Source organism: Gobio gobio (assembly GCF_949357685.1).
Source record: "Gobio gobio genome assembly, chromosome: 4".
NCBI classification, from domain to species: Eukaryota; Metazoa; Chordata; class Actinopteri; order Cypriniformes; family Gobionidae; genus Gobio; species Gobio gobio.
This window is the reverse complement of record NC_137100.1, coordinates 22,649,112-22,676,112: the sequence shown is the minus strand read 5'-3', so window position 1 is coordinate 22,676,112 and position 27,001 is coordinate 22,649,112. Positions and strand designations below refer to the sequence as shown.

Genomic DNA, 27,001 nt, shown 5'->3' with positions numbered 1-27,001 from the left:
ATAAACTTGTTGTCTTGCTTTCAGAGGCAGATGCTGCTGTTTGGGAGCGCAGTCATGTAAGACAGTTCTAGGAGGGAAATATACCGAGCATCTTTGACAACGGACTTCTGAATGACCGAAACAGCATTTCAGATGCTTTGCAAACAAGATTTTTCCATTGGTTGGTATTATGCTGTTACATCGCGAAAGGCACATGATGTTTTATATGCGCATAGAGGAATTTATTCGGTAAATGCATTTCCACCGTAGTTTATGCGCATGTTTTTGTATCAGATAGAAAAGTTATCCGACTCAAATGAGCGCATACATTTTTTATGCTTTTTTAGAAACATAGCTATTGGATTCCCGATCTCATGAAAATGCATATAAATAATACGAGTGTGCAATCTCGTGGAATGTATATGCCAAAATGAGTTTTGGCATGCATATGGTACGCCGTTTTCGCGTGCATATGATACGCACTTTATACATTCCACGAGATTGCACACTCGTACTATTGATACGCATTGTCATGAGATCGTGTTGCTATTGACATAGGGACTACATGTCTCTTTTGGTTGTGCCCTGGGATGATGCTCTGACTCTGGCTAAGTAATCCATTTAGTCAAGGTATGCTATGTCCACTATGTTTGTGCATACTCACCTAGTGAGGCAGGCATCCCCGCGGCATGGAGGAGTGGGTATGTGTTCCCCATAGCGTCGATCCAAGACACAGTGTTGAGTTCCGCTTCGAAAGGGAATGTCTCAGGTTACAACTGTAACCATGGTTCCCTGAATTCATTGCCATGCCATTGGGTCTGCCTGCACGTCTCCTTCAGACAAAAAAGTTGATGACGTTCACAAAGGGTGTCCTCTTTTACTTTGCTCCACTAATGACGTCATGGGCTGTCACCAGCCAATGAAATTGGAGTGTGTTTATACATGCTTCAGGCACCTGTCAAGCTGATGGTGTTCCTCATAGCGTCAATCCAAGATGCAGTGTCTCGTTTTAACATTGACTTTAATTAATTAATTTCATTAATTCAGTAATATGCCAGAAAAAGAGGATGGGCTTCTCTAGCCATCCAGTGTTATTTTATTCCAGTATATTATTTAAATACTATTATTCATATTTTTAAACTACCTCTTATTTCTATATATATATTTTTTCAATTTATTTTAAGTTTTAGTAAGCTTTTGTCATTTTTATTAGTCTTTTATTAATATATTTTTTAATATTTCTATTTAGCTTTCTATTTTTTTTTTGTTTTAGTAATTGTTGTACTTACTATAGTACAACTTATTTGACATGATTTTCTCAATTTCATCTTATTACTATTAATATTTTTTTCATTTAGGCTTTATTTAAATCACAGAAAATGTTTTTTGATTATTTTAATGTTATTTATCAATCACAATGATGGCTCATTTGGTCTGTTTTGGCTTCAATTTCATTATTTTCCCTTTTCCTGTTTGCATTTAGCAATATTTTGCATTTTTTGTTGCCATGTGTGGCGAGCAGCGAGGCTGAGGGACCGTGAGAACGGGTGATGATGAGCGCCAGCTGCGTGCCGTCGGCCTCGTGTCTCACGGAGGAGTGACGGGAGTATAAAGGAGGTGCGACGACAGTGAAGGACGAGAGAGGACCAGGCCTGGATTTTAAGTTGTGTTTTATTTACGTTTTGTTTATGTATGTGTGCGGCAGTCGTCCGTGAGGGGCTGCCGCTTTTACTTTCACTTTGTTTGTTTATTTGATTAAAGTTTATTGTTGATCGTTCGCCGGTTCCAGCCTCCTTCCTCCCACACAAACAAACTTCGTTACACTGGTGCCGAAACCCGGGAGGAAGGAGAGACATGCTGTCGAAGAGCCCTCGCTGATGAGGGGGATTGCGGTACTGAGGAGGTCGGGCAGCGCGGATGGGTGAAGACCACGAGGAGCTGCCCGAGGCGGTGGTGCTGGAGCGAGATCCGGTGGGACGGAGAGCTCGCTGCCGTGCCCCTGGGTCGAGGTGGGGTGGCTGCCGTCCTAGAGGGAGCGGAGGAGTTGCCGGCGTTCACCGTGGGCCGGAGCCTGTGTCCATCCACCGTGTAGGGGAGGAGCAGGGAGCGCGTGGGACTCGCTGCCGGCTGCCCTCGACAGGAGGCCACCAGGGGGCGGAGGAGGATCGAGCCGTCCACCGAGCGTCCAGTGCCATCGCATGGAACCGCGAGGAAGAGCCTCACGGCGGGCTGAGGACCGAGCGGCAGTGTGTCAGGGAACCGGACAATTTTTTTTTCTTTTCTTTTTTCTCCTCTCTACACTCTCTCGTCTCTGTCGCTCCTCGTGCTCCCGGCTCCGTTCTCTCACCTCTCTGTCCTTACCCCCAGGTGCCGCGACCGCCGTGATCGGGGGGTGAGTAGAGCGCAGGCTTGGGAGTACCGGGCTGGGAGCAGCAGCTCATTTGCATTTAAAGGGACACGCACAAAAGCGGCACGGTTTTGCTCACCCTCAAAAAGTGACCATTTTAACATGCTATAAAATGATCTGTGAGGTATTTTGAGCTAAAACTTCCCACACACTCTGGATTTAGAGACTTATTTTACATCTTGTAAAAAGGGGTATAATAGGACCCCTTTAAAGGACTTTTATTTCCTTGCCACGGTCGCTTTTGGCCTGCTCACTGGGGACATTAAACTTGACTTGAATTGACATACTTATTAGACTTATATTTAATTATATAACTTGTGTTATTGGGCCTTGGAAATCTGTGATAGCAGCTTCTGTGGTTAGAATATTTTATAAAGTACTCCAAATCCTTGTTGACACATCATAACATGTCAAAGTGAACTGCTGAACTCCTGAGATGATGTTCAGAATGAGTTCTGTGAGTTGTCTCCAGTTTATTTTGATCTATATGAAAGTGAACAGGCAGGGCTGGGCTGCAGGCTGAGTCACTAGAGTTCAGCTGTAGACTCGTCCTGTGGCAGTAATGGTTTAAGAGCCAGAATCTACTGTCTTGGGCTTCATTATTGTGGCAGTAGCCAGCTTTTTCCTGAGAAGTGTATAGTATCTTGTACAATGTGCTATAATTCATTTTAGGCGGAAATGCTAAAAAGTTTGATTAATTGTTATTATTTTATTTTTCATCAAGTCCAGTTCCGAATAAGCAAAGAAATGAAACCGTCATGCCAACAATACCGCCTGATTTGAGAACAAATAATGCATAAGCTCAGCTGAATTCCTGCCACAGCCTAATGTGAGACCATCAAGCTTAAATGAAATTACAGTAATCGGATAGTTTTTGGAAACCATATATTCTTCTCATGCAGGCCCATTTCTAAAGGGGATTATTGCTTAATGTCACTATGAGCCCATCACACACCTGATGAATAGTAAACAGTGAATCTCTCATCACCACCTGAAAGACATGAGGTATAGCAGATGGTTTGTCTTTTAGAACGTCCTAGTGAGATGAAAATGTCATGCTTTTTTGTTCTCATGATTTTTCTAATATTGCTGGATTGATGCCTCAGCTGTCTTTGTGCCTGCACAGCCTGAAGGATTCAGAATCCTGCACCGCACGCTTGTCACTCACTCTTTTGCTATCCTAAATAACAACAGACTCATGCAGAGCTTTTATGAGCAATTATATATAACCCAGAGCTAAGCCAGAAGCTACTTGGGAAGCTGTTCCTCATCTGCAGGGTTAATCTCTGCACTTCTGGATCATGCCAAACAGAGTAGGAGTGAAGACTTGGGCCTTTTCAGTCTCCGCTCATGCTTTCTTTCTGCTTCATCTTTGTGCCTCAAGCAGGAAATTGTTTTTTTTTTTTTTATAGTATTTTTATTAGGATTTTAACATTTTACAAAAAGGTTTAAAGAAAAGACAAAAAAATAAAATAAAAAATAAAGATACAATACAAATTAATAAATGATAATATAATAGCAATAATAATATAAATGGTAAATAATTATCATCATCCTCATCAACCATTAATAATAAAAATGTAAATAAAAATTTAAATAAACAAAAGTGAAAACATAAAACAAAAATAAAAAGGAACTAAGAACAACCAGGGTGTATATGCATTTTCAGTGATAAACTACAAACAAAAATGCACTTCGTAGGGTAGAGCAGACAGCATACTATTCCCTCCATTACTGATCAGAGTCACTGTTAAAATGGTTAAGATGATCCAGGAATGGTTGCCATATATTGTAAAATTTATCAAGGTTACCCATAATTCCATACCGGACTCTCTCCATGTGCAATATTCCAGTAATATAGGTCAACCAGTTCTTGAACTGAGGAACTTCAACGGATTTCCAGAGTCTTAGAATGATGCTCTTGGCAATAATCATTCCGTAAATAATGGTACTTTGTACAGAGACATTATAGTCTGACACAGAGACAGAAAATCCAAATAGTGCGATCTCTGGATCAGGCTTAAACACAAAACCGTACATGTCAGAAAACCACTTAAATATTTCACACCAAAAATCATAAAGTTTAGGGCATGTCCAGAAGAGATGGGTAAGAGAGCCCTCTGCAGATTTACACCGGTCACACGTAGAAGAAATGGTGGGAAAAATTCTATGTAATTTAGATTTTGAATAGTGCAATCTATGCATCACTTTAAACTGAATTAACTGATGCCTAGAATTAATAGAACAAGACCGAATCCTGCTAAGGCTCTCCTCCCACACTTCATTTCCTATCTGTATGCCCAATTCTTCCTCCCAAGCAGCTTTTAAAGAATGCGTAGAATAACTAATTTCTTCAGAAAACAGAGTTACAAAATCTGAAATCAAATGTTTGGAATCAGGTGAGCCCAACAATAGCCTATATATCCTTTTTTCCTCTGGCAGGGACTCAAAATTAGGCACTGCATGACGCACATAATTTCGAATCTGTAAATGTCGAAAAAAGTGTGGGAAGTTGTGGGAAGGGAAAATTTCTCTTTTAATTGAGAAAAAGAGGCAAAATGCTTATTAATATATAAATCCTCTAAGGTAACAATACCATTCAGCCTCCATATGTTGAATGTTGCATCTGAGAGAGAGGGGGGAAATGCGTGATTGCGATATACTGGGGCAAAAATAGCAGTGTCAGGTAATCTGCATCCCTTCTTAATTTGATGCCATATTTTCAAACAGTTTGAAACGATAAAATTATCAACGTTAACAGATGCAGGCAATACAGAAGCTGAAAAGAGGAGTGCTGGGAGCGAACTGTTTTTAACAGCATTTTATTCAATAGCAACCCAGGGGGAAGTGTCAGTCGAGTTTTCTGTATTATAATCCTCTTGCCAATAAACAAGTGCCCTCGCATTTGCTGCCCAATAGTAATGCAAGAAGCAGGGTAGCCCTAGCCCACCCCTCTCTCTTGGTTTCTGCAAATGTATTTTTGATATTCTGTGGGCTTTAAAACCCCAGATAAAAGGTATGATTATTGAATCTAACGTTTTAAAAAAAGCCTTTGTCAAGAAGATAGGTAGATTTTGAAAGAGATACAAGAACCTAGGTAGAGAAACCATTTTAACAGCGTTTATACGGCCTACCATAGAAAGAGGAAGAGTCCTCCATTTGCCAATGTCTATCTTTAGATCCTCCAATTTCTGAAGAATATTCAACTTAAAAATTAATTTAGGGTTTTTGGGCAAAACAACTCCAAGATATTTAAGTTTGTCTGTGATTTTGAAAGGGAGATTGTGAAGGAATTCAGTATCAAGATCAGCACTTAAAGACATGAATTCACTCTTCTGCCAATTAATTGTGTATCCAGAAACTGTGCCAAATGATTTTATAATATCTAACAGTAAAGGGACGGACCGCTCAGGATTCGACAGAAAGAGAACAACATCATCTGCATATAATGAGATGTGATGATCAAGATTTCCCAGTCTTACAGGCTGGATAGATGGATGGTTTCTAATACTAATAGCAAGGGGTTCGATTGCAACTGCAAAAAGCAGAGGGCTGAGGGGACATCCCTGACGTGTCCCTCGATGTAATAAAAATGGCTTTGACTTTTCTTGATTTGTGAGTACGCAAGAGGTTGGGTGAGTGTATAATGTTGTAATCCATGACAAAAAACGACTACCAAACCCACATTCTTCCATAACTCTCACCATATAAGGCCATTCTACCTGATCAAAAGCCTTTTCTGCGTCTAAGCACAGAGCAGCCACTTTAGAGCCTTTCTTATACTTATGATACATTATGTTCATTAATCTTCTAACATTAAAAAAGGAAAATCTATTAGGAACAAAACCAGTTTGGTCCATATGTATAATGGATGAAATGTATTTATTTAACCTATTAGCTAATAATTTGGTAAAAATTTTAATGTCAGAGTTAAGTAATGCAATAGGCCGATAAGATGAAGGCTCAGTCTCATCCCTACCCTCTTTCAGTATTAGTGAGATGTTAGCATCATATAGTGTGTCAGGGAATTTTTGCCTTTCAAGAGAATGAGTGAACATCCTCAGTAAAAGGGGAGCCAGTCTCCCAGAATATTTTTTGTATAGTTCAATACCAAAACCATCTGGCCCCGCCACCTTGCCATTAGGAAAAGATTTTATAGCTTCAATAATCTCTGGGATAGTAATATCAGAGTTTAAAGCCTCACAGGCAGCATCACTCAATTTAGGAAGATTCAAAAGTCCTAGCCAATTGGAGATGTATCCTCTTGCTTTTGATGTATATAATTCTTCATAATATTCCCTAAAGCGATCATTTATGCATTTAGGATCCACAAGCATGTCCCCTGCTTTTGATTTAATTTTGTATATGGCTTTATTGGCTTGTAAACCCCTCAGCTGTCGAGCCAACAATCTATGGGGCTTATCCCCCAACTCAAAATATTTTTGTCTTATCAAGAGCAATTGATCCCACACTTGCCCTGATAAAATAGTATTATATTCATACTTTAATTTAAGAATATTCTGTAAGGTAGAAGGGCTAGAGGAAATTCTATAAGAGGGTTCCAATTGAGATAATTCCTCTTCTATTTCTGAAAGGTGTCTACGTTTGTCTCGTCTAGCTTTAGACTCAAAAGAGATAATATGTCCTCTGATCACAGCCTTAAAGGATTCCCACAAAGTGGAGTCAGTGACTTCAGAGTTATCATTGGTATCTAGAATTTCTAAGATCTTTTCAGATATAAATTGGCAAAATGACACATCAGAAAGTAGAGAAGGATGATAACGCCAACAATGTGGTTTGAACTTTTGACCAAGATCAAGAACCACTGAAGTCGGAGAATGATCAGAAATTAAGATATTATGATAGTCTGAGGAGATCACATTTGATATAAGTTTGGAGTCAAGTAAAACATAATCTATTCTAGAATATGACTTGTGTCTTTGTGAAAAAAAGGAATAGTCTCTACCTGTGGGGTGTATCAGTCTCCATATATCAACCAGATTCATGGAGGACATTAAGTTGTTTAAAGCTATGGAGGCAGAAGGCAACTGGCTTATTTGGGCTGACCTGTCCAAAACATTATCAAGCACACAGTTAAAATCACCACCTACAATGATATGTGAATCAGTAAAATCAGACAATAAATTAAATATTTTAGTAAAGAAATTAGGATCATCAAAGTTTGGTCCATATACATTAAGAAGTGTAACATGAAATGAATAAATGTAACCAGTAACCAAAATGTATCGACCGTTTGGGTCACTCAAAGTTGAGACATGTCTAAAAGGAACTGTCTTACGGATTAGAATTGCAACTCCTCTGGCCTTGCTGGAGAATGTGGACTGAAAGATATGGCCAACCCAGCTGCATTTGAGCATCTTCTCTCTCGTGGGCCTAATATGGGTCTCCTGTAAGTACATGACATCCGTGGACAGAGATTTCAAGTGAGAGAATACTTTAGCTCATTTGATCACATGACCCAGGCCACGCACATTCCAGCTAGTGAAAGTGATGCCGCTGCCCTTTGAAGATAAACTAGGATTCATGCAAAAGCTGAAGATAAGCAATGTACAAGCATACCGCCCTTTTAAAACACTTAAAGATATAGAAATAAAAAACAAACACAGAAAGAACATTACCCCCCTACCCCCATCCCACTTTCCCAAACAAAGTGAGAACACGCATCCCAAAAACTCACTGAGGGGTTGCCGGACCATCGGAACAGCGAGACTATAGCCAAAAAGCCCTTTCGCTCCCTCTTTAATCATATGAACAAGTACTTAGGAACAAAGAAAACGGTCATATAAATGCCCAGTCCGAGTAGTTGCTGAATGAAAGTCACATACCAGAGTATTTTATGCCAGCATCTATAGAAATGATTTTCAAGACAACGTCGCTATAAAAGCCTCCGTCTCTTCGGGCGATGTAAACACCTTGTCAGTGGTACCATAGGTGACGCGCAGTCTTGCCGGGTAAATGAAGCCGCTCCTCACACCGGCTTCCCGGAGATGCTTCCTGACATCATTGAATGCCTGCCGCTGCTTCATTATTTCAGCCGGAAGATCGGGAAAGATGTGTATCGGCCTGCCCTTGTAGCGCAGAGGAAACTGTTGACAAGCCAGCTGAAGTATTTTTTCCTTCACTTGAAAGTGATGGACCCGGGCTATCATCACACGCGGCCGCGCGTCTTCTCCAGATAGTAGCCTCCCCAAACGATGAGCTCGATCCACCTCCAACGGCTTAAGAAAGTTGCTAGCGCCCAGCAGGTCTGGAATAAACTTCTCCAGAAACTCCGTGGGGCGTCCACTCTCTATCTTCTCAGGTAAGCCGACGATTTTAATATTTTGCCGCCTGGAGCGAGCCTCTAGATCAATCACCTTCTCACGGAGGGCTTTGTTTTCTGACTGTATTTTTGTGCACTTCTGCTCGACGAGGGAGAGGCGGCGGTCGTAATCGGCAGTAGCATTCTCCACCTCCGTAATTCTCTCGCCGAGGCACACCAAAGATGCTTGAGTGGACGCCAAAGATGCTTCAAGAAGATCAAATCGATCAGTCATCGTTTTGCTCATATTCTGTATTGCCAGAAGTATACTGGCAGACTCTGTGTCAGCCTCGCCACTCGACCCCGAGGATGCCGCGGCCTGTTCTGCCATCTCCGGCGGCGACTGAGCAGGGGAATCATTCAATGCTTTATCCAACTTCTTTCCCCTTTCAGCTTTTGGCTTAGTCATTATACAGCTCTTCAGCGAAGATAATTATATAGGCTAATACCAGTGAGAAAAAAACAGAGAAATTAAAATAATGACCGAATAACTTAAAATATGGAGAGGAGCTCAGCAGAACACGTCTACTCCATGCGGTACTCAATAGCACCCCCCTGGAAATAGTATTTTCTTACAAATGTGGGATTAGAAAAATCTATTGTAAACCTGGAAATGAACACAAGGTTTTTTTATCTTATGAAAAAAGAAGCATTATGACAAAATAAATACATAATATTAACAACATTTTCTGCCTCACTAATCAAATGATCAAATTTGTGACATTGATGGTAACTCTTCCAATACTGTGTTATGTGCATGAATGATGTATCAAATTGGACGGCTTGTTAAGAAGAGGTTTACTTTAACTTTTACAAGTAATTTAATTAATGGTTATCGACTGGCAGTAAAACATGGCAACAACCAAAAAAATCACAGAAACCAATCAGAACACCATTTGCATATAGGCAAATAACACTCTTTCTTTATGCTTTAACTTCGTGCTGCAGGAAGGAAAGCAATCCTGCTGATAACAGGCAGATGGAGCTTTGAGAGGCGTTATTATTTTTTTCTCCTGGTTAAATAAAGGTAATATTATAATATAAATTAAGAAAATATTCAGATATAAGTGGAAATAAAGTGCCTAATGGATATTTAATAGTGGGAATAAAGTGTTTAACTATGGTTATGGTAGATATAGAGAGGGCTTTTGGGAGAGGGACAAGTAATGTCCCAATAAAGCTGCATCCATTTATGATTTTAATAAATATAATCATATACACTGTATATGTTGTTATTGCATACTGGTATATAATATAGTATACATAGCTTTAAAAACTATTTACACTTAGTGCAAATAGCATTTAAAGCTGAGATTTAAAACATGCTGTTGCTATTTACACTACACTTAGTGTAAATAGCATCTATCACTATTTCTACTTTGCTGCTGCAATATAATTAACATATAAAAAACAACTGAATAAAAGACTATTTCCATTCTAAGCAACATATTTAAGCACTGAAAAACTGAGATTCAAAATTCTATTTTAAGCCTGGAAATTAAGAAATCAGAAATGTTATGACATAAAATTTATAGCTGAGGAGAGGTTTACTATCTTTTAAAAGGTAATTGGATTTACATGTTTGAACTGACGTACATTTGAGCCATATATACTGTAGAGACAAGAAAGTCTTAGGGCCCTATTTTAACGATCTGAGAGCAGGGCATGTCCGAATCCATTTTTGCTAGTTTAACGATAGAAAAAACGGTCGGTGCGCCAGGTGCATGGTCCAAAAGGGTTGTAGTCTCTTAATGAGTCATGGGTGTGTTTTTGGCGTAACGAGCAATATACCAATCAGAGTATTATCTCCCATTCCCTTTAAAAACCAGTTGCGCTTGCACCATGGTGCATTCATTACTTACATGGCAGAATTTGCGAGTGGAAAGACTGAAGCCTTCTCCAGAGAAGAATGGAATATTTTTAATATTTAAAAATGTTTGTGTGCTGCTGCGCATCCCTGTGTGTGTAATAAGCAGAGTGTATGCGCATTGTGCCTATAGGTGCATATTACTAATGCGCTCTTTGAAACACAAAAAATACTGCGGTATTGACTTTAAGACCAGGTTTTTGTTAGTCGTTTTCAGTTGCCTCAAAATAGCAATGTGCCAACAATGCGCCTGAACATACCTCGTTTTCAGACCAGCACGCCCATGGGCGAACAGATGGGCACGAGTGGATTAGCTATTTAAAAACCTGGTGCTGGGCGTGAAAATGATGAAAACTAGAAAAACTAGAAACTAGAAAAAAAACACTTGCTTCGCGCCTGGCGTCGCATTGAGCTGGGTGTATGATAGGGCCCTTAAATATTTTGGGCTGAGCTCCCTGAGTTGGGCCAGGACGTAACCACTCAGAACAACCTACCAACAACCTTGCAATGCCCTGGAAACCACCTAAGAAACCCTAGCAACCATCCTAAAACTGTGGAGGTGGATTTCGCACAGGCAAATAACACTCACATTTCCGTTAGAACGTGTACAAATCTAATTTTACAATGTGATTGTGGTTTGGAAATAAGAGTAAATGGGCAAAATGGGCATACACCTCCTTTAACTGTAATGTGTTAATTTATATGAATATTTATGTCATCCTTGCCACTTTCCCAATTAGACCCACTACACATCACACATGCCAGACACCTCTACTCTCTTGATCACAACAGCCAGTGTCATGAATAGAAACTCTATTATGAGAACTAGATAGGAAGAGTGGCAGAAGAAGAGAGAGAGAGGCATCTAACATTAATGTCTGTATACAGTATCAAAGTGTTTCAAGTCATTTAATCACTTCTGAAATTGATTGGATCCTTCAAAGCACAGCAAGCACTTTTGATTTGTGTCTGTGTTTGTTCCAAAACCCACCCACTCCTTCATTAAACATCTCTTCCCGAGTGAGGATTTGCTTCTTAAATTTTCATTAAAAGGAATATGGCCTGAGGACTCAGAAACACTAATACCACACACATAAGAGCATCGGAGACTGACTCTTCTGTCACAGTGAGAAACTGGGCGTGAAAGTGTTTATCTGGGGCTTTGGGATTATCAATGAGCAAATTACCACTGATCCAGCAGAGGGTCTCAGTCTCAGGCAGACTGTGTGCCTCTGGACTGGAGACTCTCTCTCTAGGGTTTAAGAAGGATGGGAGAAACGAGGGACAAATGACTGTACTTTATTTTGATGTAGCATATGTAGTCTATTCTTAATGGCTCATTATTGATTCTTCCTTTTTTCCTTTTTGATATTACGCCCCTCCCCTTTTCCTTTGGAGTATCTGTGTAAGTGTGTTTTGTCTGAGAGTGGTGGCTCATGGTGAAAGAGGCAGAGAGCACTACTCCCATGAGGATTCATCTCACTACCAGCCCTGAGAGACTTTTCCTCCAGCTGCACCAATGACTCTCCATACACGCTTGCTTCACGGATATGGACTGTATTATATCTTGGCATTGCTGACACTTTTCATGTCACAAGGTAGGTGTATGTGTATGTTTGTGTCAGTCACACATATTCATTCTTTATTTATTTTCTATTTATCTTTCTCTATTGATTGTTTTGTCAGTCATTTAAAATTATGCTTATAACAAGAAAAGAAAAAAACTATTGGATAAGAGAAATAAGCTTGATTCGTGCAATGCTTCATTCAATTTAGCTTGTTAAGTAAGCACATTCTGTTATCAGGATATTTAGATATTTTACTGGAAAAACAAGGCATTTCTTTTGTAGTCTTTGAACAGTATTAGTCTTTTCTCTGTGTTTATTTAAGCTCAAATTGTATGTATACTAAGTTTTTGTGTTATATAGCAAACATGTGGATGCCCTTGTTCTTTGAACAATCTACCTGACCAATACACTTGCTTGGAGACCTCACAAAATTCAGAAAAATGTCCTTTGTGTTCATTGTAACACAAACATGAAACAAACAAATTTTGTAATTGACACTTATAAAAAAGTATAATACACTAGAATCCTTCATGCCAAATGTATCTGATTTATATGACAGTAATACATTCAGATATGTTTGTTTGCTTGCAGTGTTGCCTCCTAAAGCTCACTAACCTCATTTAGATCTAATCTTACATGCAAATACAACATTTCTGTCTGAACTGATTCCAGTGAGGGGGTTATATAAAGTGAGCCACCGCCACCAGATGAACTTTGCCTTTTGAAAAGGACACGAAGATCACATTACCAGAAATCATAAATTACCATACACAAGAAAAAGCCAATCACCTGTCAGAAACTGCACACATTATGCAGATTTCCACTGGATAGTGTCAAAGCATTATACAGATTGCATGCCACTGCAAATTATTCAAAAGATTAGTGGGACTCAATTGCATCAATAATGGACGCAAGCAAAAGGCTTTTCCTTGTTGATGTAAACGATTTTGAAGCGTTTCATTAATACTATATATGTACTGCCCTTCTCACATAATATTATCAAAAAGGAGCAGTACATTAGACTAACAACCACCTGTCATAGTGTAGCCAGGGGCATTGTGCAGCTAAACCCATGTGTATCAAGAGCAGGGTTCTGAGCACATGGCTGAGTGACTTAAAACCTCAGGGCTAAATTCAATCTCAGTCGCTATAACCTCATCCCTATTTGATCTGAAGCCAGTGGGGGCAAAATCATTGAGAAACCGATGGTGAACGAAGATATTGCTGAATATTTACTCTGAATTCTGCTCATTTTGGAATAAAGTATAGGCTGCTTTTGTTCTTGTTTATTAGTATTCTCCAAAGCTCTGATAAAAACAAATATCTGCTTTCTGCTTTATAGTTGGCGGGCTACAGTGTTATGCCTGTAACATTGTGCATAACCAGAGGTATGTGGATGTAGGCTGCTCCAGCCCCGAAGTCATCACCTGCTCCCACTCCCACAAGGGCTTTAAGCATCGCTTCTGCATCAGGACCGAAAGTGGTAAGAACATCGCCCTTGACTACAACCACCCACCAGCAACCACTAGTATATCAATCAGAAATGGCTGCCTGGGTTCATATGACTGAGGCAGTCATTACATGAGCATCAATTATTGTGTAGAATAATACATCATGATCGTTTTTGGTGACAATTTTGTTCGTTAAATTCATGGTGAGGATTTCTGAAATGCTTTAAGCAACAGAACACCAACAGCGACACCTTAATCCTCCCTGTGACTCCCTGCGTGTAATTGTCATCACACTTTGGCAGCATAAGGAGCATTAGAGGTGGATGATCGCTCCTCAGAAAAGACCAACTGAAGTTAGTGATCACAGTGTTCCCTGCCCCCCGTCTAATTAACCTGCTTTAACCCATACTTCCAACACCTTCATCTCCCAATCAACCACAAAAATCTACATGAGTTTTGAATGTATGTAATACATTTCGTTCATAGACTGTGAATTACTAAATTCTTGAAAATAAAGGTTCTTTATTTGGCATCTGAACCTTTAGAATCCATGGAACCCTTCCATAGTTCAAAAGGTTCTTTATTGTGAAAAAAGTTTCTTAAGATAATTTAAATATTCTTTACACTAAGAAAAAATTATTCCTTTTAAGAAACGTTCATTGAAAGGTTAATTCTTTGGGGAACCAAAAAATGGTTATTTTACGGTTATTTTATTATACGGGTTTCGCAGCAATGCTATAGATGCTTGAGGCTTCCAGCACAACAGTCAACATGAAATCCTGACTGCATTTATGACCTAAATGGCATTGACAGAACACAGCCAGACTCTTATACAGACAGTCCTCCAAATAGGTAACAGGCCTGCACAGTTGATAAGGCTGATAAGAGCATTTAGACAGCGATCATCAGGGATTTCTCTCTCTCTGTGTGTTGGATCATCGGCCAGCCATAATCCTCCAGAGTTATCCAGTTTCACAAGTTGAGCCAGCTCTGCTTCCCTCCTCGGCTCAGCATGCCTCACAGACCTGTCACATGACTCAGCCCTGAGCAAGTGCTCATGCCACTTGTTTTACCGTAGTGTATGGCCAGATCTTCTGCTTTTAGTTGAAGGTATATAGGCTCTAGCTTCAATATAAGTTAGACTCTAACAACAGTTTCTGTGACATGTTGCTAATCGTGACTGACAATAATTATGACTCCTCCATCAGTGGTAAAGATGCACTTACAATTGAAGTCTTTGTCGAGTGTGTTTTATTTTGTTTGAACACCTATACTGATTCCTCACTATGAAGCTGTCTTAATTATCCTTTTAGCAGTAAGACTACTGTAGGTGGATAAATTTCTTGTTATGCGTTACTGACAGAGCTCATGTGAGTAGATTTGTTTCTATGTAAACCTTGACTGTATCATGTAAATTTGGCAGGAATTGCTAATAGCTGATTGTGTCACTTCTTGCGCAAGTTTAATTTACATTTACGTCAAGCGAACGCACACAACACATCTGAAACGATGGTTTGTAGTTTAAAAAGTTTAAGATATTATTTTTCTCACACACACAAGTATCATTTTGCTTAAAGGGGTGGTAAACCACGACTTCACTATTCTAACTTTAGCTAGCGTGTAATGTTGCTGCTTGAGCATAAACAACATCTGCAAAGTTACAACGTTCAAAGTTTAAAGCAAAGGGAGATATTTGCTTTTAAAGAAATCAGTTTCTAAGGACTACAGCAAACGGCCAGTAGGCGACTACAGACATTCCTCCAGGGTTGGTGACATCACCAGCCTCATTATTTACATAAACCCCTCCTCAGAGAATATTAAATAAGGGGGGGTGAGGCCATTTTGTATCGCTGTTGTTGTGGTATAGTTAGGCTGGAGTGGTGTTGCTGCAATGCCGACGAAACGCTGTTATTTTCATCCGGATTGCAGGTCTGGGGTACTTGCTTTCCTTCCTAGGGACGGGGGTGCGTTGCAGAGCGTTTAACATACAGCATGTTATATGCATGTGTGTATGAGACGGAGGGGCCCATCATAAACCACGAGACAGACAGGGTTGGAGGAGAAGACTGGAAAATGTGACATAATGGACAATATTCGTCCACTGCAATTCATGAGCAGCGGTTCAGCGAGACAAACACTGCCAGTGTGAATCATGCACGACGGGCTCGCGCCTCCCGCTGCACATTTCACAAAGGAAAACATCCACAATCTTCGCGAGTTCAATGCCGGATTTGCACAACGTCAGCTGCGTTGTCGGCTTGTGTGCACGGCCAGTGTGTAGATGCACGACGCGCGCGCTGCACATTTCACAGAGGAAAACTTCCACAATCTTCGCGAGTTCAATACAGGATTCGCACAACGGCTTGTCCTGAAAGCTGGATTTACAAACGGAAGCTGTTTACGGGCCACAACCTGTAAGTCTGATTTATTTTTCATCTATGTGTTTTCCTGTAATAGGTTAATTGTACGTTGTAGCAAGGAAGTAAACAGATAACAACACTGTTCTGCAAACCAGTCTGTTAAATGCTCATTCATACTTAACGTTATCCGGCGAACACCTAACGCTACAAACACTAACGTTAAAATCTCAACAGCGAACTTGGCATTAGTGTAAATTATTCTTTGATTAGAGCTTTTATGTATTATTTATCTACAGGCATGCTAAACATGGTTCTGTGTGTGATTTGGCTAACTTACTAGTAAAGCCAGTGTTTAGTGTTCGTTTTGGGTTAATAGTTCTTGCCACAGATATTTGGCTATAATCGTTCTAAAAATACAAGAGTGCCATTCAGTAGCGATCACTATAGATCCGCAGTCTTTACTCTTGAGGACTGAACAGGTTCTGCTCGATCATCTTCACTAAAATGTTCTGGGTCTGATTCGGGCTCATATGGTTTTATTGACGCTATTGTTTCTAATACTGACCAAAGCACAGCCTCCAGGTAAGGGGCGTGCCGTTTCCGACAAACGTGCACTAGGCGGTTAGCGAATCACAACACACTGGGCCAGCTAACCAATCTGAGCCCATTGCGTATTTTTAAGGGACTGGCTCCATACAACCCGGAAACTTTCAGACCGTTTTACAAGGAGGGACAGAGCAGTGTAGAATTAAGGTCAAATATATGAAAAATAATGCAATTTTTTTTAAAAATGAAGCATGAACACATGTTAAAGTGCACCCCACAAACACAATCAAGCCTTCAAAAGAATGTGTTTTACCACCCCTTTAAGATTTCCATCGTGTTTACTTTATTTGGTCAGCTTTGAGGGATCCCACTTGAATGGAGTTTTATTTCTAAAAATCTTTATATACATATAAATCTGGCATGGCATGAGGGTGATTAGATGATGAGAACATTTTTGGATGGAGTATGCCTTTAAGTCGTGTGGTTATATATATTTATACCTTGCCCGTAGTCCAAAATTTGAGGTGGATGAGCTGACTTCTCACATTAGCTTTTGTTTTGAGTTTTCACTTCAGAAGACAGACAGTGCGTCCCAATCATGCACAAGAATTCGGGCACTGGTAAGGACCCTGGTTCACTACACATTGGGACACAGATGACTCTATTTCTGTCAACATGACAACGTCCTCATCGTACAATGTACAATGCCACTATTTAAAGTACATGACGATAAATACTTTGCTTGTTACATATAACTGCAACATTTTAGCAGTAAATAAATTATAAATGTTAGTGTTACAGTGCATGTGACTAACCTTGAACTTTTCAAATGTGCATGTGACAAGTGCCTGTGTTTGCACGCACTCATTTGACTTTCATATAGTATCATATACTGTACTTTTAAAGGCTATGTATTCAGCCATTTTCCTATACTAAGCTGTTGCATCAAAACTCAAGTATATTATGGCCTTTGAGCTTGTATACTTCTTGTAGCATGCCCGAACACGCACTCAACACAGGAGGGGCATGTTCATGTAATCCAACCAATCAGCACAAGAAGAAGCCTATAAAAAGCTGTCTCTCACCTCCATTCCATGACAGTTTTCCAGCATTTGGCCCCGCCCTAAGGGTCCATCATGTCCCAAATCGAGCTCTTCCCAGCTGATAAAGAATCTTTCATCTCTGAGGAATCTCCACCTGCAATCTGCCGGCCCAAGGAGCGAGTTTCCTCTGCCAAACACCGCCACCAAGCCCCTGTCATCATCGCAGGGTCGGTAGGCCACCGGAACGAGTCCCCACATGGCAGGACACAGAGGCCTACCATCTTCCTCCACATTTTATTCTACTCTGGCCCATTCAGCCATCCCTGCCACAGAGAAATAGACAGTTAAAGTGCAAATTCTGATCAATTTAGACATCCAATACTCATGCAGATTAAATAAAGCAACTATACAACCTGTACGTTTCTCTGCAGTCTGTTAACCTTTCTTCCAAAGCCATCTGAACTTCCAGTTGAACGAGTATGGTCCATCAGGCCCCAATCTTGTGTTCAGGAGCAACACCGCACTCCTCCTGTGGGGGAGCGGGTCTTCTCCAGTGTCAATGTTTTTCCTGGGCTGCCATAACTTTTCTTGCATGGTCTGTAGATTGGTCGATTACTCAACCCCATTCTGTCCGCAAATTAACCCTCTAATCATCTCATGCCTGAAACAAAATCAGATCAAATCCACAAGTTATGCTCCACAAGTATGCAGCTTGCAACTACCTGTTTGAATGCTTCCACCAATTTCGACGCTAGGGTTAGAGTAAGTCTCAAGTGATAAGCAGTAAATATGTCAATGGATGAAAAAGACCTAAAAATAAAGCTATAATCAACACTTTCACGATTCGTTCATCTCGACAGCTGTAAATGTAAAAAAAGGGGTTCCACATGTTACAAAGTTTGTAGAATAAGGAGGATGACGACAGGGTCAGGTTTTATTTTTAGGACAGGGTTTATTCAGAACTCTCAGATACAAACAAAATAAACTCGTGCTCACAGCTCTCTCAATAATTCCGTACAATATAACTTTTCTCAGCAATCTTCCTCCAGCTCTCGTCTTTCTGGTCTACAAGTGCCCAGTCCGTCTCTCTCTGGCAGCCCTTGCAGACCTCGCTAAACCATGCCCCCTCCGCCACATAATCTAATAATCATTTCAAATGCAAAGATGTCAGCCAATCACAACAGTGGGTCTCACAGCAGACACGCCCCTTGAAATAGAGCATTCAAGCCAGAGGGCTAATATCAGAATAGAAAAATGCCTTTTATTTCTAAATTATGACATTTTATTATGTAAAAATACTAACAATATAAGTACACCTCAGGAAACATAAAATCATTTAAAAAATCCACGCCATGGGACCTTTAAAGCCAGAAACTCGATGGATGTGGCTGAACCCGTGCTGGATATGGTGTTTTTTCCGGGGCTATCGGAATCCCAAAGTCTACACGAAAACGTTTTGAACTGTGAGAAGATGGACGGCAATAGCATCAATAGTGAGATGATTCTTTTTTTTTTTTTTTTTTGAGCAAGTGAATATGGGAGGGATTGCATAATTATTGGACAAAATCCAGCATATTGCTTCAGACAGCGTGAAGTTGATCGTTTAGTCACTGGCTTGATTCACAGATGCATTAACAGTATTAAACGATTTAGAAAGAAAGTCTGTGTGAACTAGAATGATTAGCTACACATCAGAAATCACTGATCACAGATCAGGCATTAAAGAACACTGTTACTCACTGTTTGGGGCAGTGCTGTCGAATCCATATGGTAAAAGTCTGTTTGTAAAGCCTGTGCTGACATCGCAACTGATAAACTGAATCCATTTTCTCCAAATTCTCTGGGCGGGCAAAGCAGAGGAAGGGGAGGTAACCGTCCCTGTTATGATGGCATAACAGGGAAGATTCCAGATCGGCTTGTCTGAGCTTTCATTTTCTCAAAGGCAGAGCAGGACAGCCAGAACTCGGTTTACACCTATCAAAATTTCTAGCCACTTGGGGGACCATATACAGGCTAGGGGAACTCATAATAATGTTAAAAAACCTCATAAAATGAAATTTTCATGCCATGGGACCTTTAACATAGACTTGGTTTATTTTTCAAGGGTCGTTGCCTAAGGAAAAAAATCGGCAGAGTTATCTTGATTGTGTCACACCTAGACTGCCCAAACTGTTCTAAATGTGGACTCCTCTCTCTGGTCCACCATCTTAATTTCGGTATGCATATAATCCCGCTAGGCTGTCCCTCACGTCTTCTTTTCTCTCTTTGGAGGACCAAATCTTCCTAACTCATCCATGCCATGATGACCTACAATTGTGGATAACCTATAACAATGGAACAGTCTAACTTTCTTTTACTACAATCATTGGTCTCTCCCTGATGATATCCAGCTGATGCAGCCCACTCCATCGGCTTTGTCGTTTTTTTTACCAAGGCAGCTGTGTCTCTGTGGCCCTCCCGCTCTTACACTTACAGCAGTCTTCAGCCTCTTCACTCTGTTTGAGCTTTACCCCCTCATCAACACAGCCTTGCTGTGGGGGAAACAATGGCCCTCCAACAATATTTTAGTCTATTGCGATAATGAATCAATGGCACACTGCATTAACATTCAAGTTCCCTCACAATAAAGGCCCTGACACACCAAGCCGACAGCTTCGGCCGGCCCAGTTTTTGCTCCTTGTTCCACACAATCCGCACTAGTCGGACCCCGTTGTTGTTTTTTTTAACATGTTGAAAATCCTACCAAAAATGTATTTCTGGTTCCAGAGGCGAATTCAACACCAATCCTGGTAAATCACCTGATATAATCACTTGTTGACATCTCCCTCAACTCATCTTACAAGCCATCTCTCCAAGAACCCTTCAAACCTTGGACAGCATGGAAGATTTCCCACACATATTGTCTAGTCTCATCTATGGCTCGGACTATATTTGTTTGGGTTGTTACCTGAAGTGTACTTACCTCCTTGATCCTTTCTTTGTCCCTGGTTCCAGTCTCAAGTTTCTCGTCATCCTCCAGTCTGCACATGTGCAAGAGAAAAGGAAAGTTCCTCTCAGTGACTGATTGAAGTGCGTGTGTGTGTGGCTACTCACCATTCATCATCTTCTTCACTGCTCTGTTTCTTGCCACATCACTTAGTTGCTACTTCCACATTTGCATGAATAAAGTGTTTTGGATTGTTTTGAAAACTTACCGGTCTGTCCAGGGTGTTTCCTGACAGAAGACCAGACCGAAGACAGCATACAGCATGCTTTAGTTCATCACCTCTCACTCCCAAAGTGTTCATTACTGTCTCTCAAACATCCATTCCAGTCACCGCACTCATCGACTCTGAGTCAGCCGGGAACTTCACCCAAATGAGAGAAACTACAAAGCCCAATCCATAACTGGGAGACCCCTGAACTGTTCCAACATCAAGTATAGAGTGTGGTCCACTTCTGTTACATGCCAGAGTTCTTCATCAAGAAGAGATTAATTGAATTGTTCTGGAGATTTCTAATGCTGACATCATGGGCCGTGGCTAATAAAACATCATCCAGAGCTCTCTAATGGGAAACTGGTCAGATAAGGAGATTAAAAGATCGCTGTTACCTCTCCCGTTTCACTATGTTACCACTCCAACTCAAGAAGGTACCTCGAACAGTTGCCATTTGCACCACCTCCATCGAAAGTCCCATTTAATCAGCAGTCTGTTGACATGGAGTAGTACATTCAGGAGGCCTTACAACAAGGTTACATAAAAAAATCGATCTCCCCTGCTGCTTCTAGCTTCTTCATGGCCAAAAAGGATGGAGGCTTGCGTTCATGCATTGACTATCAAGCCCTCAACAAGATCACTATGAAATTCTGGTACCCCTTCCTCTCGTCCCAGTGGCATTGGAGCACCTAAGAAGAGCCAAGGTCTCCACTAAGTTCAATCTCTGTACAACCTTATCTGGATATGGGGATGAATGGAAGGTGGCTTTTGTGACTCCTACTGGCCTTATGGGCCCAAGGCCAGTAGGAGTCACAAAAGCCACCTTCCATTCCAGGATTTTATGCATGAGGTGCTCCCGGAGCCTGGCCAAACATTCAGTCAACACATTGCAGAGGTCCTTTTGTTTTGTTTTTATTTATGTAATTGTATTGATAAACTGAATGTGATTCATATATGCCAGTTTTACTTAAATTATTTATGTAATAGTGCACAGAAAAACGCCAATGTTAAATTAACACTGCCTAGTGTTCATTTGTTAAAGTATCATTGAAGCAGTGTTTAAGTTAATGAGATAACTGAGTGATGATTGAGCATTAATGATGAACACCTGATGATAATGAGCAGAATCACTGAAGGAAAGAGAAACACAAGAACCACAACTGACTTCAGCCACAGCCTTAGATGAAATCAACTGAAGATAAAAGAAGACATTAAATCTCTGAAGATCTCAGCAGAGGGGGATTAAACAACTCCACAAACAGTATTACCAGCTTGCTAACTAACCAGACTCAGATCAGTGTTTGCTTTAGTTGGGCTCTTGACACTTGGGTTTAACTGTGTGTTAATAAAGCACATATTATGTATTATGACAAGAGAAGCCAAGCAAAACTGTTATCAGGTAATGTTGGCTGTTTGTTTATTAATGATGATGACATAATCATGTAGTGGCTGAATCTCAGAGTCTAATGCTCTGATTATAGAGGTAATGTGTTACTAGTTTTGTTTTATTCAAAATAGTTGCCATGTGATTCTATAGCATGAGTTCCAGTATTGTTGTGATCATTTAATAAAATGCAGGATTTAAATCTACGACATTTCTTAGATACACACAGACATCAAGAATCAATGTATGAATGTATGAATCTCAACAATGGTGACAATCGATGAAAAGCTTCATGCTGCAGTGCATGCTGGGTACATCACATAGCTATAAGTATGAATACTACAAAATTAATAACACATTACCTCTATAAAAAGAGCTTTAGACTCTGAATGAGAACAGTGATTCTGGCCACGACAAATACCCAACATCACCTAATAACATTTTATCTTGGCTTCCCTTGCCATAACAAATGTGCTTTATAAACACAGTTAAAGAGTAAAGGGTCAAGAGCCCAACCAAAGCAGACACTGATCTCCAGCATGGTGACTTCCAACGAAACTATTATTTTCATTAAAACAGAAATGACAGAAATAAATTCAGTCTGGTTAGTAATGCGTGAAGCTGGTAATGCTGTTTGTGGAGTTGTTTAATCCTCCTCTGATGAGAACTTCAGAGATTGAATGTCTTATTTTATCTTCAGTTGATTTCATCTAAGGCTGTGGCTGAGTCAGTTGTAGTTCTTGTGTTTCTCTTTCCTTCAGTGATTCTGCTCATTATCATCAGGTGTTCATCATTAATCCTCAATCATCACTCTATTATCTCATTAACTTCAACACTGCTTCAATGATACTTTAACCTAGGCCTAGTCCACACGTACACCGGTATTTGTATAACCTGAGTTTTTCCTCCTCCGTTTAAAAAAAAAATCTCTGTCCACATGAAAACGCAAAACCGCGCTATGATTGGCTGCCAGATTTCCACATGGGTCCCATCCACGGCACCGGTGCACTGAGGGATGCCATGGGCTCAGTGAAACCCTTCTGCAAGTTTACTTTGGACTCAGTGACAAGTAACTGTACACAGGGGCAGGGCCCAAGTGGACTGAAGCTTCACACGCTTGCTTCACACACTATGTTGTATTATTGCATTCTGGCACCTCTGTTCTGCAATACAATAACTGTGCATGTATCTGTATACATGTGATAAGCGCTGTTAGCAGAGTTAGTAAAAACTACGTCCGCCATTGCATAGACTCCACTCATGTAAACAAAAGCGATAATGGCGCACAATCTGACGTCAAACAAAGGAGAGAATGGCGCACACTTCGACTTAATAAGCCAAAATCTCCGGTTTCACCATCTACACGACAACACTGTAACCAGAGTTTCTAAAAATCTTCACCCTGGCTGGAGTTTTCAAAAAAGTCTGGTTTCAGTAACCGGATACTGCGTTTGCGTGTGGACGAACAGCCAAACCGCGTAGAAAAAGCTGCGGTTTTGAAAATAGGGGAATCAATAGTGTCATGATAATTTCTGACCTGTGCTTGTAAAAACAAGCCAAATTGCATTTGCAATAGCGCTTACAGATAGACCTATTGATTCCTTTAATATGTGATAGAGCTGTTCAGTCATGACATCAATTTGTACACCATGACAGAAAGCTAAATCACTCATTGATTAAAATGTCTGTGGTTAACATTACTTCCATGTTTTGTTCTGTAATATAAACTACACACATCATGCATCAAACATGACAGTCATGCATCAAACATGAATTTTGAAGCTAATAAATTGCTGCATAAGCAGTTGTCAAGTATCAAGCATGTGAAGTCACTTGTGGTAGTTGCATAGTTCTTAGCAGCGTCTTAGTAAATTATGTTTCTAACAGTTACTTCAAAATTCATGTCTGACTGTGTTTATTTTATGTTGCAAAAGAAAACAGAAGTTACGTCATGCAGTGTTAACCACAGATATTAATTCTACTATTAAATCCAAAACATGCCATTCTAAAAACACAAGAAATTCTTAACCCATGAACCCATGGCTCATATGATGCTGAATCTCCTCCAGGTTTTAGAACAAGCAACTCGACAGTTCTATTGCGACCTGCTTTACAATTGTGTTTTCAAATTAAATCCCTCTTAAATGTATTCTATGTAACACAGCATGCAGTTTCTCAAAAACATTGTTTTGTTTATGTTGCTGCAGTTGCATTGGGAGTCATGCTGACCAGTGGCTGTGCCACAGCCCGACACTGCCATACGGAGGAGCTGCCGGGAGTCAACATCCACTGCTGCGACTCTGATCTGTGCAACAGCGCCACCCGCTGGCGGACAACCACACTGATGCCTATGTTCTCATTGACGTTTGCTTTGTTGCTTCAAGGTTTCATTCTGTGGACAAAATAACTTAGACATTTGAACGGCAAAATTACGGCAGCTACGCTTGGATACAAGATATAAAGGAGGGAACCGTGCACATATAATTATAAAATCTGTGAACACAGACCCTGGAGTGTGTAACCTTCTTCATGTATCACATCTGATCTTCAATTTAAAGTTGTCTTTGGATCATTTATTGGATCATTAGATAATTTCTTAAATAATAATAAATAAAAAAACTTACTGTAGGCCTAAGCCTCACAAGGACTTTTTACATGGCCAAGCAACAAGTCAACTTAGTTTTTTACCCTTTAAAAAATGTTAAAGCTAAGGAAGAGGCATGCCCATTTATGCTTTCCTTCTAGCTTTCTATGTCTGTTCAGAAATTGTAGGCTATACGGATGTCCCAATGTAAAATGTCTTTGCATTAGAAAAAAAATATCAAAACAAGTGAACAATGCAGTGATGCTGACCTTTTCTCAGATATTTTTCTAATTTCCTTTAGCTGGTTTCAATGTGATTTTTATTCGGTTTTGATGTGATTTTTATTTGGTCCCCTCGAGTTCCCACATGTGCAACCACAGGTTTAGTCCATCACATTAACTTTGAACAAGTTTTTACAATAAGAGAGTGCTGAAATATGCAGCTTCTCATCTTAGTTTTGAATATTTATATAAGACATCTAGGCCTATAGCACTGCGCTGCAAATTATGTTTGTTTGATGTTTGTTTATGGAACAGCATTCCATAATTGAGCAAATACATGTTGTCCTACCTTGATTCAGCCTGTAATATTAAATAAAACATTTTGTATTTATGTCATGATTTATGTCATGTCCGTAAACAAAAAAAAGAAGGTCTGGCTATAGCCTACATATAATTGCTGATCCATATGAATTCTTGGCTGAGAAGTGAAAATGTATCTCTAAATGATGTCTAAAGAGGGCTCAGATCAGGAGATGGCAGTGTTTCACAATCTCTTGACACAGGCGTAAATGTTCAACCTGACAAAATCTGACACAGCAGATATGTTGTGGTGCCCACTGCTCAGTCCACTGTGTTCATCGTAATTAGAGCCATAAAACATGCCTGACTAGAGCAATATTTTACTGGGATTCATTCTTTGCTAGAAATCATGTTTGTAATATATGCGCAGTGATTCTTCATATTGGTCCTTTGAAGAGGCGACAGATTCAGAGAACAGTTTAAGAGCAATGGCCTGTCTTATGGTGAAAGCTCTTATGAAAATAAACGGGAAGAGATCCGCGGAGGCTCATGGCTCTGTTTTGATTTGTTTAATCCAGCCTTTGAGAAAACACAGGCACTGAAAGCCATCTCTCTCAGAGAGGAGGAAGAAGTGTTTCATCTTTTAACTCTCCTCATGATTCATCCAGAAATTAGCGGAGAGAGAATGCGGAGACAGGTTTGAGAGCTGGCGTATGAAATAAGGCAGTGTACGCTCCTGCCAGACTCTCAAAGCTGTGCACGGCCTCTGAGTAACAGAGCTAATGAGTGCTGAAGCACAATCTGTTCTCTGTGGCAGCACCCTCAGCTTTTTCCTATCTTTAACTTCTGCTGTCACATGCCCCTAACACTGAAATGACTATACTTTCACAATTGATTGCATTGCATTTGGTGAGATTCTATAATCCATTTGGTGCTTTTGAGTGGATTTGTTTCAGTTTGTTCAATATAAGTCAATGACAGACCACAAATGAGTCAAAGCAAGAATCTCATTGAATATATTTGTCCTATTTAACATGCAAAATGCTTCACCAATCAGCATACACATTTCACTGTGGATCAAATTAATGTTTTATTGTTGCAGTGGTCCAAGTAAACCCACTGCTATAATGCTACGGTGTTCTGGGCGGTTGGCAGATCATTGTTGTGTGCTTGCTGAGATGTTCTGAGTAAAGCCAGGGGTGTAAAGAGTACCTGAAAAACATACTTGAGTAAAAGTATAGATATCTTATAGCAGAAAGGACCCCATTGCAAGTTACAAGACACCAATTCCAATATGACTTGAATAAAAGTCTCTGATTTTAATAGTATTTTACCTACTGAATGTAGACTCAAATATGCACTAGTCTTCAACATCTATAAGAGACAGTGAAAAACAAGACACAGTTGATTTGTGAGGAGAGCAATCGTGTGTTTAGCAATCATTGTGTTGACACAACACCTCTTCATCTACAAACATTCGCAAAAAAAAAGCTAACAAAAAAATGGGCAAAGAAACCAATATAATTCAAAAAGTATTTGTCTCATATATGAAACACCTCAGATTCAGCAACTACCAACTCACATTCACATGTGTCCCAATTCAAAGGTTGCATCCTACTAAGGACTCGGCCATGCCTTCGAAGGCTGCAAAGGTCGGAGAGGCTGTTGTTTAATATCATGTCAAACCAATAACACTTTCATTCATCCTTAAAACACAAATAAAGATATTTTTATGAAACCTAACCTAACCCTAAATTTTAATTGAGGAACAA

The 27,001-nt window shown here is 40.1% G+C and overlaps 1 protein-coding gene across 1 annotated transcript; it reads left to right on the top strand.

Annotated features, from left to right (window-relative positions):
* Nucleotides 1-11,783: 11,783 nt before the first annotated feature.
* On the top strand, nt 11,784-25,774 carry LOC307125900 (uncharacterized protein). Its single transcript, XM_079816130.1, has 3 exons — nt 11,784-12,173; nt 13,486-13,626; nt 24,332-25,774. The coding sequence occupies exons 1-3, from the start codon at nt 12,095-12,097 to the stop codon at nt 24,529-24,531; spliced, it is 420 nt and encodes a 139-aa protein (XP_079672256.1). The 5' UTR covers nt 11,784-12,094; the 3' UTR covers nt 24,532-25,774.
* The last annotated feature ends 1,227 nt before the right edge of the window (nt 25,775-27,001 follow it).